General features: G+C 43.0%; 1 protein-coding gene across 1 annotated transcript; it reads right to left on the bottom strand.

Moving 5' to 3' along the window:
- Positions 1-1658: 1658 nt before the first annotated feature.
- LOC144327546 (uncharacterized) lies at positions 1659-8416 on the bottom strand. Its single transcript, XM_077927659.1, has 5 exons — positions 8309-8416; positions 5691-5795; positions 4832-4936; positions 3157-3282; positions 1659-2017 (listed from the first exon to the last, which is right to left on the bottom strand). The coding sequence occupies exons 2-5, from the start codon at positions 5777-5779 to the stop codon at positions 1900-1902; spliced, it is 438 nt and encodes a 145-aa protein (XP_077783785.1). The 5' UTR covers positions 5780-5795; positions 8309-8416; the 3' UTR covers positions 1659-1899.
- Between the last annotated feature and the right edge of the window lie 6633 nt (positions 8417-15049).

The raw sequence follows: 15049 nt of genomic DNA, 5'->3' as shown, positions 1-15049 counted from the left end.
ACAATGCTTGAAACCAGGCAGTGTGGTGCCATTTAGAGAGAGTCAGGGACCTATTCACAGGTTTTTAATACCCAAGCTAAGCCCCAAGAACTCATAAAGTAAAAACAAAGATGAATATTGCTCTGAGCATGTGCAGAGTGCCTTTGCTGAACTTTAGTAACATATTTGGAAAGAAAAAGAAAGTGCGACAGCAAAACTTCAGGGGAAACTTCAGCATTTCTCATTTAGGAGATTTCCAAAGAGAGGGATTGTGAATCTCACTCTGATCTTCAAACTTTAGATCATAGCAACTGCGAAGTGCTTTGAAGTTCTGTGCCAGGGAAGCAGATCATTTCTTCTCTCTCTCTTTCCGCAAGACTATCAGAATAGGATGCAAAGGTCATTACAGTGCTTGTGATCATTCAGCATGGCAAAGTTTCCTCTCTGTTGGGAGACTTTGTTACTATTTTTTTTGTAGTAAATCTTTTCCTAAGGGAATACTTTTGTCATTACTCTGTAGTTAGGCCTTAATATGTGCTGTGGGGTAAGCCTTACACTTGTTTCTCCTATGCTGTGTCAATATTTCATGTTTTAAATTGCTTTTTGCTGTTTCTTTATATATTGTTGCAGATTTGGGGTGGCCTCTAAACCCTAGAAATTAATAAATGCTAGAATTTTGATTATTTCAGATGTGAAGGGAGAAATACAAGCTGCAGAGGAATTCTTGAGCTAGCCTATGCAAAATGACCTGGCCAAGGTAGGGCTATTAAGAAACAAACAGAGTCATTGGCAATACAGTGGACGCTCGGGTTGCGAACGTGATCTGTGTGGGAAGCATGTTCGCAACCTGCAGTGCCTGCAACCTGCAGTGCCGTGTCTGCACATGCATGGGTCGTGATTCGGCACTTCTGCACATGCGCAAAGTGCCGAAACCCAGAAATAACACGTTCCGGTACTTCCGGGTTTGGCGCGGTACGCAACCTGAAACATCTGTAACCCGAGGTATGACTGTACTGTACAAGAAAACTATCCTTCCCCCTTCCCCAGAGGTGTGAACGGGGGGGGGGGGAGGTATGGAATGTTGCCAGGGTAACTGAGTGTGAAGTGGCCAGAAAATAGAGTTTTTAGCAAGGTGTGCTGGGAAGAAGGGGCAGAACAAAGGGAGAGCCATCTTGGGCAGGTTGGCTGAAGCCTTGGAGAGATGCCTTTGATTCCAGGGCTGCACTGCTGTGGGGGACAAGCCCTGCTTGAGATGACCATGTTGTGAGATCTGGACCCCCTCCATGCAAACTGAAAGTGTAAATAGGTGGATAAGTAATATTTCTTAAAGCTACAACAGTTTCTGCTGCGTCTTCAATTCTCCTAAGGAGTACAAACCTTGGGTGAGCATCTGGAACCCCCTGGAAGCTTGCTGAATCCCAGACTGAGATCCTTTACCCGGCACGCATATAAGTATGAAATATAGATGACATTGATAGTTTCTCATGATTGAAGCAGCTTTTCATTATTTCCCAGGTAGGTGAGAATATCTGTTCACACTATACATTTTGTTACCTTTCAATGCCAGGGTTCTTCCACATGAGGGAATGTTCCAAAAGTCTAATTTACCCAGGAAAATGCAGCTAGGTTTATAAGATAACTGTCACATGCAAAAATAATAATACTAATAACAAAAGAGCTGTGCTATAGTTTCTTTATTTGATTTTGGAGAAGATGAAGACAAGAGGAAGATAAATAATTTTAGACTCTACCATAAGGCGTATAAATGCCAGAGTCTTTCATTCTAAGTCCCATTCCTTTTGATTTATGCAATCCTTACTAACTTATTTCCACAGTTTGTTTTCCCCAATCATTTAATACACACATGAAAAACAGAAGTTGCAATTTATTTTTTTGAAGATCCTCACAGAGCTGGATGCTTCATTCCTGATTTTCATCTACTGTTGCTCCAGATACTGCTTCATTTATTTCTGCAATCAGTTGGCAAACCGAGCGGCTCATTATCTGAGTGGCTTCCTCTGCATCATTGCCTGAAAAACTGCCATGAGAGAAATGCAGGTCAAATATCAAGCAATAGTTCACTGGCCAGCATTCCTGGAACATTGCCTCCTCAATCTGCTCATTGAATCTGGAAAGTCTTGTGAATGAGTTCTAACTGACTGACTAATCTACCCATCCTTCATGCTCATAATCAGAAAATTACTTGTCATCTTCCCCATCCCCTCCCCATTGCCTTGTCTATTTCTTAGTATTTCCTCCCTCCACTTTATCATCTATTCTTCCTTCGCCCCCTACTGTTCCTGACTTGAAGCACATGTAGCAAGGCACTGCTTCCCACAGATGCTGTGGGGAGAGGGTTGGGGAGAGGTAGCCCTAGAGCAGGGGTCTGCAACCCGCGGCTCCGGAGCCGCATGTGGCTCTTTTACACCTTTGCCACGGCTCCAGGGCGGATACTAGCGAGGGGAGGAGGCGCATTGTGTGCCCCGACACTCCCCACTGTGGTGGGCGCTGTACTGGCTGTGACGTCGCATGGGGCGGTGCGTGCGTTAGTCACGCACCGTCCCGATGTCACCTTCCCGCCCGCTGTCAGATCGGAGGGCAGTGGCACACATATTTGTTTTAAATGTCGCAATGGTTTTGCGGCTCCCAGTTTTTTTCTTCGGAAACGGGTCCAAGTGGCTCTTTTTGTCTTAAAGGTTGCAGACCCCTGCCCTAGAGTAACAGTAAAATCGGCCAAGGAAATAGTGTAATAGCGAGGTGAGATGACCAGAGCTGTACACAGTATTCCAAATTCAGTTGCGCCATAGATTTGTGTAATGGCAATTGAATTTTCAGTTTCTTTCCTAAAGATCCCTAGCATGGAATTTGCCTTTCTCGTAGCTGTCACACCCTACATAGACATCTTCACCAAGCTATCCATTTTGATGCCAAATTCTCATTCTTGGATAGTCACTGCCTCTTCAGATCCTAATAGCATCTATGCATCACTTTACACTTGTTCACTTTGAATTGCATTTGCCACTTTACCGCCCATTCACTCAGTTTGGAGAGGTCTTTTTGCAACTCTTCACAATTTCTTTAAAAAAAAATATTCAAGACCTTGAACAATTTAGCAAACTTAGGCACCTGGATCCCTTTGTAAAAAATGGTGTTCCATTGGCTACTTCCAAGTCTCACCTTGCATCAAGGTTCTGTACAAATTGCAAACAAGTCTTCAGTTTAATGAGTTTTTCTTCTGAAGTCCACAAGTCATCTGTGTTTTTATCAGTGAAGCCAGATTCATCCTTTACTCCAGATGAGACACTAATGCACAAGAAAGCAAGGTCAGAGATGAGAGGGCACATTCTGCTAAGAGGCCACTTTTGGGGTTTTCTCTCTTCTCTAAAGACACTCATCCCATCCACTCAAAAGGAAGGTGCCTTGTTATTTTAGAATGTAAATTCACAAAAATTAAATACATCTTTGGAAAAAACTTCTTTCTTACAAAGTAGCTTTATTAACCTTGCAATTTCTCCTCTCTCTGAAGACTGATTCATGTCCACAAAAGCCTAAAGTGTATTGGGATGAAAATATCTAAGTCAGTTCTGGCCACTATATTTTGCCATTCTTGTGTATATACTCTTACCGTTGAGTATCCTTTTGAATGCATATTCAGTTAAAATATAATAAATATGTGAATGAAAAGTGTTCATGCTAAAATGCAAGGGAAGGGAAGATGGAGCAGAAAAGCAGATAGTGTTTTATGCTTCCCTGGCTGTCACTTCACCCCAATCTGCTCTTCCTCCCAGGAGTCTATGTGCATGTGTGAATGGTGAAACGTACATCTGAAACCCTATGGCAGAACAAAACATAGGGAGAAGGAAATCGGCAAGGTGTCCAGGGACGAGCTAAACCCTTCCCATCCTGCCACTTCCCTGCTTCCCTCCTGCTGGTGCTTTGCAGCAATAAAGTGACCCATCAGAATTTCCTTATGGGTGTTCACATGTGGCATCTAACTGAGACATCAGTTTGAGCCCACACTGCAGAAATGGAAAATGTAACACCCAGTTATCCCTACCTTGTGTGTGCCTCTCCTTACATGAACCAACCTGGAGTCTCCATTCATCCTGCGTTCCCACCTCCAAGGAACTTTCAGAGGCTGGCAACATGGGAACAGGTAGAGGCATTGCATCCTGTTTCACTGCTTGAGGCAAAACGAGAAGTAACACTCTGCAGCTGCTGGCACTGCTTCAGAGGTGATAGGGCAAGGGGGCTTCTGCTGCCTGAGGCGGTGGCTTCACCCCACCTAATGGCTGCGCCAGCCCTGGGAACAAACCTTCTCAGTGGTGGCTCCCCATTTGTGGAATGCTCTTCCCAAGGAGGCATGACTGGTGTCATCTGTTTTTAAGCCCCAGGTGAAAACATGTTTATTTTCCGAATCCTTTGGAGCTTAACTCTCAGCATATGTTTAGTGGGGTGGGGTTGAGCTGGCTCTTTTATGATTATTCTTGTGTTTTAGTTTGTTTTTTCATCTTGTTTTATATCTGTTTTTAATGTTTGTTCGTTGCTTAAGTAATAACTCTGAAAGTTCTCAAATCTGCCTCCCATTTCCACGCACCTTATATACACTTTTGCACCACACTCCTAACACTACCTACTAATTTTCTACTGATTTCCTGCTTCTGATCTTCCAAGAGAGTCCCAGCGTTGAAAATCAGCCTACACATACTGTATATGGCGACCCTTCATATGCTCCTGACCTATAGTTTGGGGACTTCACGTATGAGATCTTTTGAAACGGTGAGGTGAATAAATTCTCTTTCCCTGATGACTTTTCGGTCTTAGCGTTTTTAAGCATTATCTCTGTATTTACCTGCGCTTGTAGTTCATCAGGTTTTGTAGTAATTTGGCAGCTTTCTCATATTCTCTTCTCATTCCCGCATCATGCATCAATTTGAGTTCGATTTGCCTCTGGTGCCTAGGGTTGAGAATCATAGAAATGTAGAGTTGAACTGAATTAATGAGTCAAGCTAACATAAAATGGATTAAATTCCACTGTAAGTCATCTATCATTTGCCCAAGGGTAGGCCATCCAGCCTGTTGCTCCACTGAGAGTGCGGATATCAGGGCTGGGGCAGAGAGCATGTTGATGTTGTTGTAGTTGCAGCATGGAATGAGACAAGTGAGCAGTCTCTAAGAAAGATACTAATTACTGGAGGCTTTCCTGGGGGAAATTGGGGAACTGAGACTTGTTGGGAAACACTAGTTTTTGATGTGATATATTTATAACACATTAGCTGTGCAATGTCATCTCAAAGACAGTTAATTGTAATTAAACTTTGAAACTTGAATCTTAATAATAAAAGTCCTAACAGTGGTCACATTCCCTGCATGCCTGCTAAACTAGCAGAACTGCACGGTGTTCTTTCCTACGCTCCTTCCATCTTTTTAAAAGGACACATTGTAGAAAGACAAGCACTAGCTGTCAATCCAATCTCAGACGTGTCTAAGGAAGCTTGCACTTGTCATTGCAACTGTCCATTTCTCCAAAAAGAGATGGGCATCACACTTTTTCTCTAGAGTACTCTGTGTGTGATGAAGACAGGGAGGGGAAGAGTCACCAAAGTGACTGGGTGGGAGGGTTGAAAGTGGGAAATCTTTGAATTGCTGAGATCATACAATTTGAAAGGAGGGGGGGGGAGGAAGGGCTGAGTCACAGAAAAGATGTTTACCTCCCAAGAGAAGGAAGTGATGCTGAGATGTGAGACAAGATCATCACCACAGTAGCTAGCTGCCACAGTCCAGCCATCAGCAAAGCCATGATGCTTCCCTTAAAACTGAAATAAGTTTTAATGAGTAACAGAAAGGCTGCAGTTCTTTATTGGTACAGATTGCCTATTGTGTCACACACGCACATTCCAGGGCTCTCTAAATAATGACTAATGTTGGTGACGTCCTGGAACTGGAACGTTTTCCCCTGAGAAGGATGTCTGGAGCCCATTTTTATGCCCTGTTTCTGGTGCCAGGCAGAAAGGCTTTCTACCAGGCTTTTAAGTTTTTATTGATTCTGCCTATTATTTTTATGCTGCATTCATTAGGTAGGAATGCGCAGTGGCCAGAAAAAATTAACGTGTATCTTTTGGAAGCAGCCCAATTTGTTTCAGAGCAGAGCAGTGTCTTTTTAACTCCACTCAATTACTTGGGAGAAAATTACCTTTGTTAAAAATGAAGCTTTGCTTCCCTCCTCCCTGGCCATTCACTATAGCGGGGGATCTAAAAACAGCTACAAATTTGTTCCTTTTCATACAACGAAATTTGCATGGATTAAGCCTGCCAAACTGCAGGTAGATACATTCAGAGGGTTTGTGCGGGACACCTTTAATTTAAAAAACAAAAAAGAAGAAGTCTATAACCTTTTCATTTTTTATCAGAATTGGATATGATTTGCAAGCATGGTCATCACTTCTGAGAGGATGACGCCCCCTGCAGTGGGCCTCCAGCAAGAGCAGATGTTTCTGTTTTGGTGTTGGTACCATAATAGTCATGGAAGTGGTGGTGGGGATCCCCAGCAAGGACCCTGCTAACCCAAGGGTCATTGGTGAGGAGCAGTCTTCTGCTCTCTCCCCACAGATTTCAGGGGAGGTACAGTTACCTCTCCCTGGGAGTGATCTCTCCACTGATGTCCACAAGGGAAGGGGGTAGTGGGGTAATAGCATGAATCCCCACAGAAAACTGGATTAGGGGGAGGTATAATCCCCTCAGCAACAATCCTGTTACGCCAGGGTCATTGGTGGAGGGTGGCTTTCAGATTTTGGGGGATGCAATGCAGAGCTCTCCATGGATTTGCACAGGAAAGACACAGATGCACATGTAAAACAAATAAGTTTTAATCCTTCCTTCAGATCACTCTGTTTGGAGTGCCCTGGGGAAATAATTCAGTGTGATTAAAAGCTGAACCTGTCCATCAAGACAAAAGAGACCACCCACTTCTCCACCCTTCCTTTCTTCTCAAGCTCCGGGTGCTTCCCTCCTCGTGTGATTTCATTTCAGAAGAGAAAAACAAAACGCCAGTCCATTCACCACTGTGCCACATAATTCTGATGTATGCCAATAACCGGCCTCAGGTGGAACCTGGAAAATGATCACTTTAACTCTGCTGTTCAAAATCCTTTTCACCACACAGTTACGGTTATCTCTGACAGATCTCATGTCCTTTAATGACTGTATACTTAAGAGGGAATCTTGATGAGTGTTTTCTCATCACTGCATTTCACTACTAAATTCTCTCTTCTCCACAGCTATTAAAAGGCATTGGATCCTTGTACTGATTTACATCTAATTTGCCAAACATTATGTTAAACTACAAGCCTTGTGCTGCTTCTGCCTACTACATGTGTTAAGGGATGTTAAAATAACAGAAAAGAGAACAGAAGAGCTTTACATCAAACAAATGAATGGAGAGAGGTAGCCATCGTATGTGACATCGTCTAGAAAGATAATTTATCATTGCAATAAAGGTCTGCATATAGAACAGCCTCCCCCATGGCTTTGGCATCATTTTTGACGCCAACAGAAAGAAAAAGAGAATAGTGTGGATTGTTACGCTGTTCTTTCAAGCATCCAGCTATAATATATGTTCCTTCACTTAGTAATACTGTGAATAAAATTAAACATGTAGCAATTTCTTTTTTAAAAAAACAACAGTAACACCAATCACAAACCTTAATGGATTTTATTATTATTAAAAAAAGACAAAAAGCCACTCAAGCACTTTTTATTGCGATAGGAGGAATACAAAATAAGTTCCTAAAACAGCATCCTAGAAGCAGGTTTACCTCCTTTCTGTTGCGAATTCACACATAATTAGTCTTTAGTTTCTTTCAGATGAGTCATAAAAATAATTAGATGTTGGGCTTTGTGGCTGACAGACATGACTAAGGCTTAAAACCCATCAGCCAGCAACCCAAAGGGGTGTGCACGTACATAGGTTTTATAGCCCTCCATTTCCCACTGCTGCGTCCTTAAGCTCCCTGAGAAGCCACTATAAACTTCAAGGACACTCTAGGTCAGCGTCGGCTGCGGTGAAGAGGAAGTTGGCAACCCCTTTCTCTGTGTGTGAAGATATATTGTCTACTGTTTCTATCCTGGTTACAGATCTGTATTGCTAAAAGGGAATCTAGTGATAACCCAGTCCTACCTGCTGTGCTATGGCAGATGCTAAATTCCCTTGCGACATTGAACAAATTTACTTATTTGCATCCTGTGGAACCATTCCCAGAGCCACAGCCATAGTAAAAAAATGTGAACCCCACAAGGACAAATATGCCAGCCAGGAGGACAAAATACTTACCGTTTCGAAAGATACTACTCTGGGACAAGTGAAAGTTCTCTCAGCTGTTGCCTGCAGTGCTGCTGCCCAACTCTTACCTGTGCCTCTCTCCTATAAATATTCTGCTCTTATCAGTAATCGTTAGGTAAAGACTGGAATAAGGGTACTGTTTAATAATGGCAAATAAGCCAGAATGCCTTTTTAATTTCCTAATTTGTCTGGCAAACATCCTTGGAGTGATAGCAAGCATATTGAGAGTGATTGATTTTCTGTGAATGGCACTGCTATCTCTTAGTTCACCTTTAAATTGCCCTATTTGATGGGAATTAAAAACATATATTTGTTTGCTTAGGTATTATCTGCCAGGATGGATGTGTGCGTCTTTCAGGAATGTTCTTGACATTCGAGAGCTCACTTAGAATGATGGGTGTATCATAGAGGTTACAATGGAAGCATTGGTGGTAGTCAAATATCCACCTGCCTTCCTCTTCCAGATGGCTTACAGCTACCTGACAAGCTTGGCTTGATCAACCATGTTTTTGAGAGAGAGGAAACTCCCTGGAATTTCTCCAGGAACCTCCTGTTGCCTCCTAATAACCAAGTTATCAAACTGTTGGATGTTCCCTGCTTCCAGGGTTGTGTATGGAGGAAGACAAATCTGTATGGCGAGAAGGACACAGAAGAAGATTGAGTAATCCACCTCTCCAACCACCACCAAGAACTGGGTGGCCTGAATGATGCCAGCAAAGGATAGCCAGTGGTCAGGGAAGACAGGAGTTGTATTCCAGCAACAGGTTCTCCAGCCAAGTGGGGCTTGAAGTTACTGGTGATCAGCTGATCAGCTGCTTTCTACATGGGGTGGCTGCATTATGTAGTGCCCCATGGAGAAAGCAGGAGATCAGCTGATTCCAGTAAGTTTGAAAGTACCTATCAGTTGCTAGGTGCTGACTTCAAGCTCCGCTTTCCAGTGGGAGTCACTGCACTACAGAGTTCACCATGCAGAACTCAGGAGCACAGCTGATTCCAGCTTCTCATGACGGCAAGCCTCCCATGCCAGTGCTCAACCAAGGCTTCCAACTGGGCACAGCTGTGTCTCTACCTGCCCCTCACCTGTCATCACATATGGCACATGGCTTGGGGGAAATGGCCTTACAGGCTAAATTGGGCCCTATGAGGTCTGTGGGGCTGGAGGTTTCCCATTACTGTTTTAGATCCATTCTAGACTAGACAAGAGCTGAACTACTGAAAATTACGGCAAACTGACTCTATGCTGAAAGCAGGGAACACTGCTGTTCCATCCCACACTACCTATGCTCAAGCAATTTCTTAATGGGGAAAGCTGTCCTCTGGTGTTATCTGGATTGCAGTTCTTAGAAATATTGAAATATGCACCAGTGTTTGCCTCTTCCCTCTGAAAAGGCACTTTGTGCATGTAACAATAGGCTGAACATCATTCTGTCTTCTAAATTTCTGGCAGTAATGAAATCAGTTGAAACTTCTTTCTTTCTGATCTGTTAAACAACACAGCTATTGAAATGTTCAAGCAGTTTTTCTGAAGCGTATCCTCCAAGGTGTTTGCTTTTCAGAACTGCGCCAGAGCAGGGAACCTGTGGAGAAATGGAAGTTAGGGGAAAGATTAAGTATTCTTTAAAGAAATTTCCTTTTTCTAAAGCAGCTTTTCATTTACAAATCATGGTTGGGGTTCAGTTACACGCACTTGTGGGTGGTTTTGAGCCTCTATCAGTATTTGTGCTAGGTGTGAATGTCATTCATGTGGGATTTATCTATTTCTTGGTTTTATATACAACCTTCACCTCCAAAGAGCTCAAAGCAGTGTGAATAGTACTCCCATCCTCATTTCATCCTCACAACAAACCTGTGAGGTAGGTGAGGCAGTGACCAGGTCCAAAATCACCCAGTGAGCTTCATGGCCAAGTGAGGATTTGAACCCGGGTCTCCCAGATCCTAGTCAAACACTCTATCACTGTGCCACGCTGGCTAAAAGTATGTTATAGCCAATGTAGGTTTCATATTAGCGTTGCAAACTAATTGGAACCAAATAGGATCTAGGCCTCAAAGGCAAAAGAAAGAAAGAAAGAAAGAAAGAAAGAAAGAAAGAAAGAAAGAAAGAGCGAGCCCTAGTGGTAGAACTACTTATTAAAAGAACTACTTATCATGCTATTCCTCTAAAATTATGTGGTGATGAGGGAGTGTATGCATGGGAGAACTGTCGGTCACGAGAAAGTGCTTAATCCTTCTTCTACCCACCAATTCTCTCCTGCAAACGCTTCGGAGGCCACTCCCCACCCCACCCCTAATTTCCTAGCTGGGCTCCAAGATCATAAGCAAGCCCTATGGGTATCTAATCCAACTTTAAAGAGATCCACATATGGTAGACTTTATTCTTGAGAACTATAGTTGGCACATTTCATCATTTCAATGCCAGAAGATACCCCAGCTTTCCTAGGGAAGAGCTCATAATGAAGGCCAAGGCATTTGTAGTAACTTTACATGCAAAAAATCATTCTGCAGAAAGTTCTTCATCTTTCTAAAACACCTTTTGTGTGAAAGGTGCAAGGAAGTTGGTGAAGGTTCCTAATGATGATGATTGATGGATTGGTTAAACAGCCCCATGATGGCAGCAGAGAGTAATAACGAGAGAGAGAGAGAGAGAGAGAGAGAGAGAGAGAGAGAGAGAGAGAGAGAGAGTTTTTGACAAGTCAGAGCAGTGCATGAGGCAGGCTGTCTTTCTGCGTGTGATAGATCAAGTAGCAGCTTTGTGGGGTGGTTTTCAGGGAAAGAGCTCGGGGAGAAACGATCACACACACCCTCTCCCTGAAGTGAAAAACAAGAAGACCAGGAGATCCAGACACAGCTTCTATGAGACAGTTGTTAGGGGCCCAGAAGTATCTCTCTGAACAATAGGGTGAAGGAAGCTGTAGTCCAGCAACATCTGAAGGGCAACAGATTCCTCACCCTTGCAGTAGAGGAGGAACTAGCCCCCCCCCTTTGGTGATCACTCGTAGCCGAGTAAGATTGTCTTCCATAAACAAGGTTTTAACAATGAGTCCATAAGTGACTGTGGAGGCCAATTCTGGATCCACACGTCCTTCCACAGTGAGGACATTGGTTTCTGGGCAGGAGTTGATTACAGTGTGGATTTGCCAAGCGTTCCTTCCTCTTAGCATGTTTCTCCCTTGCGTCCTGAGTTCAAGTGTCTTCAAAGCCCATGACACCTTTGGTAAAGGCTGTTTCCTTGCCAAGAAAGCACTGCTACAGGAACAAGCACAATGATTCATTGAGGCATATGACCATGGGGAATTCAAAATAATCTACCGTAAGGTTCTCCACCTACCCTAAGGATGTGGCCACCACGTGTGAAGCAAAGCAAATTGAGGTCAGATGGTACTAGGGACTGCCTGGCTAAATCCATTCCCCATAGAAGTAAAATATCCTTTAATCAGCTTACAGAGCACAAGGAAGAAGGAAAGCTTGTGTTTGGTTTCATTTAAAATAAAAATAAAAAGCAGCAGCTCTGCAAGAAGCCTAGATGGTTCTGATTTTTGCTAGCAGCAGATGGCTCTCGTTTTGGAAGGGGTTATGGCAGTGAAAATGTTCAGCAGCTGCCTGAGAAAGGACCCTAATTGGAACAAGGGGATTAGGGAGGTTAGCTTTTTAAATGTTCCTTTAGGGCACTGTGTTTTTTAATACTTGATATCTGCCTGAGGAGGCAGAGTATACATAGGGGGAAACGTTCAGTCTCTCCTGCTTAGCTAACAGAGGCAGAACCTCGAGGAAGAAGAATAGCGCATTGGAAATGGTGCATTAGAAATGAAGTAAGGGAGGACAGGCGGGAAATTACCACTGAAGGTGTGAGATCGGTCACCATCCACTCTCCATCTGAGCAGCTTTTTTGCTTTGTAAGTGCTAGGTCAGAGCTTCTGGACCTCTTCTTCACTCCCAAGGGTTTTTATTTCAGCAAATCAGAAGACCATCATTATCACCGCTGCCCCAAGTTTAAATGGTGGCATAGATAGTTCTCTCATTTAGATGACGAAATGCATCTCACTATCAAAATCCCTGTCATTCGCAACGCAAAGTTCTGCTGTCTTTAGCTGGACTTCCTGGTATACAGCCTTTAAAGCAGGGGCGGGGACATTTTTTCCACCCCAAGGGCCACATTTCCTTCAGGGCAAACTCCTGAGGGCCACATGCCAACAGTTTGTGGGGCCAGAGGCAAAAGTGGCTGCCACAAAAATTGCAAGTTTCACCTTTGTACAGTTGGCTGCTTTCTTTATACGGTTACACACAACTTCTTTATCCTCTCGTCCTCTTAAAGAAGAGGCATGATCAGCTTCCAAAGACGCAGGCCAGCCAGGAGAAAACACTCAGGGTGTGAAGCAGGGCCCCTGAGGTGTGTGGTCTATAGAGTGTTCCAAGGGCCAGAAAGAGATGCCTGGAGGGCCACATTTGACTCCTAGGCCTGAGGTTCCTATCCCTTGCTTCAAAGGGATGTTTTCGTGCAACTGTTTTAGAATACATTTTAAAAGGGAGGGAGTATATTTTGTGTACAACATGCTTTGTTTCATTTAGTTTAAAATTATTTCTGATTATTAATTAAACTACTCTGAAATATTAAAATATTCGAAAGCAGTTTTGAACACTTTGATTTTATACTTTCCCTTTAAAATAAAATTTTAAAAAGTGTTCTTTTAAATTTTGCATATTTGCATCAGTGAGCCAAGACCTTCAAGCCTTTATTTGGACCATAAGGACAAGATCTTCCCCAAATATAGTTTTCCATTTTATAAAACTACTGGCTGACCCTCCAAAGATTCTATCATACAATGAGAAAGAGCCCAGCCATAAGCAATCATTATTGAAAGCAGGGAAGGGAAGCTGTGGCTCTTCCTAGGCTGCTGGGCTCCGTTTCCCATCGTTCCTGATCACTGGCCATGGCAGCTGAGGCTGATGCGAGGTAGAGTCCAACTACATCTGGAGGGTGACATGTGCCCTATCCCTGATATATAAAGGCAGGATGGAGACAGTACTGCTCCAGGAGAGTCAGAAGCCTAAGGAGGGTAAGAAATGGGCTAGAACATCACTTGTTCTGTGATTAGCTTTTGTGGAAGGTAGCAGGGAAGTTGCCAATGCATGCAAATTAATATATTCAGGGACTAAACAATTAATCAAAATGGATGCTTTGTATTCATCAAGGTGCTATGGCACAACTCTCCAGAGAATGCAGTCATTTTGTGTGTGGGCGCATACATATCTTTGAACCAGGAAAACTACATTGCAGAGGTCATGATTTAATGTAGGGTAGGTCACACATGATTTGAAAAGCAGCTATCTGACTATTTGATTATATGATTTTTATGACATGGAGCAGACCGTCTCTCTCTCTCTCTCTCTCTCTCTCTCTCTCACACACACACACACACACACACACACACATCATATACACTGGAAGAAAATTGAGCAGACTGAATCATCCCCACTGCTCCTGTTGATTATGCTGCCAAAGGCAGATGAAACTTGGCTACACAGCATCCTGTGGTCCTCAGTACTTCACAAAAATGGGACAAATGGAGGGCAATAGCACTTTCTGTTCTTTCTATTTTCACTTCAGTTCATATATCCCTGAATTTATGGTTCACAATACTCCAAGATAGTCTACAGACTGGAGGATCCCCAAAGTGAATACTGCATATTATGCGCTATAAAGTCAGTGCTGTCAAAAGAGGAAATCCAGCTAAAACAGGTGAAATGAATACTCCACTGTTACAGCATGTAGTTGAAACACTTGCCAAGGCAGCCAAATATCAAACATGTACTAAGGGACCTCACACAGACATAAATCCCAGTCTTCCATAAAGCAACAATGCTTCCTGGCTTGTAATCCAAATGTGCATACAGAAATCCTGCAAAAGGGCATGGTGAATTATTTTCAAGTAAACAGTTAATACTAATTTTCTGGGGACTCAAATTAAATTAATGTCCAGATGGTACATTATGGCAGCCAAAATACACAGAGCTAATGCAACATATTCCCTATAATGCGGGAAAGGCGATGGACGGATCAGTTTTCTCTGTCACCTTTGGTGGGCATGCCTGGACACACAGGGATTTGGGGTATTAAAGAAATGTGAAGCCTACAGCACAGGATGGAGACACATAACCCCTATCTCTCATTATTATAATTTGCTCCATCATCTTTTCCTTGCTGCTAAAACTGTGTAGGCAAGTGAGAAAACACAGCAATTCTATCCCCCATGAGATTGGATTAATAAAAAAATGGGAGTTCATGATCATGTCCAAAATTACCTGTCAAATCTGGGGGAAACGATCACCAAAATCACCTCCTCACTAAGTGGTTCCCATTTCCCCCCTCTTTCATAGAAGAAAGTTTGCAACCAGACATGTTCCTTATATTGACAATGGCGAGCTGCCTGCTTGCTTTCGCTTACTGGTGATGGTTACTTAATGTGTTTTGTGTTACATTTTTCTCAAACTGACTACGTTTGTTTATTGCATTTGTTATTTCCAAAAAATACTTGAATAAGCGTAATGTGTCTGGCAATGAGCACTGGTCAGCAACAAGAGCAACAGAAGCTGAACTATCGCTTATTGAAACAAATGGAGGCAGCAAAGTAGTTTAAAGAATAATTCATCTTGGGTGGCGGCTGAACCTATCACCGACTGCTTTTTTGTTTTATTTGTTTATTACTGTATTGCATTTGGCACTTCCTGAAATTAGTT

The sequence above is a fragment of the Podarcis muralis genome, chromosome 1 (assembly GCF_964188315.1).
Source record: "Podarcis muralis chromosome 1, rPodMur119.hap1.1, whole genome shotgun sequence".
NCBI lineage: Eukaryota > Metazoa > Chordata > Lepidosauria > Squamata > Lacertidae > Podarcis > Podarcis muralis.
This window is presented reverse-complemented; position numbering and strand designations above follow the sequence as displayed.

Excerpts from the sequence above, each read along its gene's own strand:
- LOC144327546 (XM_077927659.1), bottom strand. The coding sequence starts at position 5,779 with ATGGCTTTGCTGATGGCTGGACTGTGGCAGCTAGCTACTGTGGTGATG. Across the intron at positions 4,937-5,690 it reads TCACTTCCTTCTCTTGGGAG|GCACCAGAGGCAAATCGAAC; the intron begins GTAAACATCTTT and ends TCTCAACCCTAG. Across the intron at positions 3,283-4,831 it reads CTGATGAACTACAAGCGCAG|TGTCTCATCTGGAGTAAAGG; the intron begins GTAAATACAGAG and ends CTTGTGCATTAG.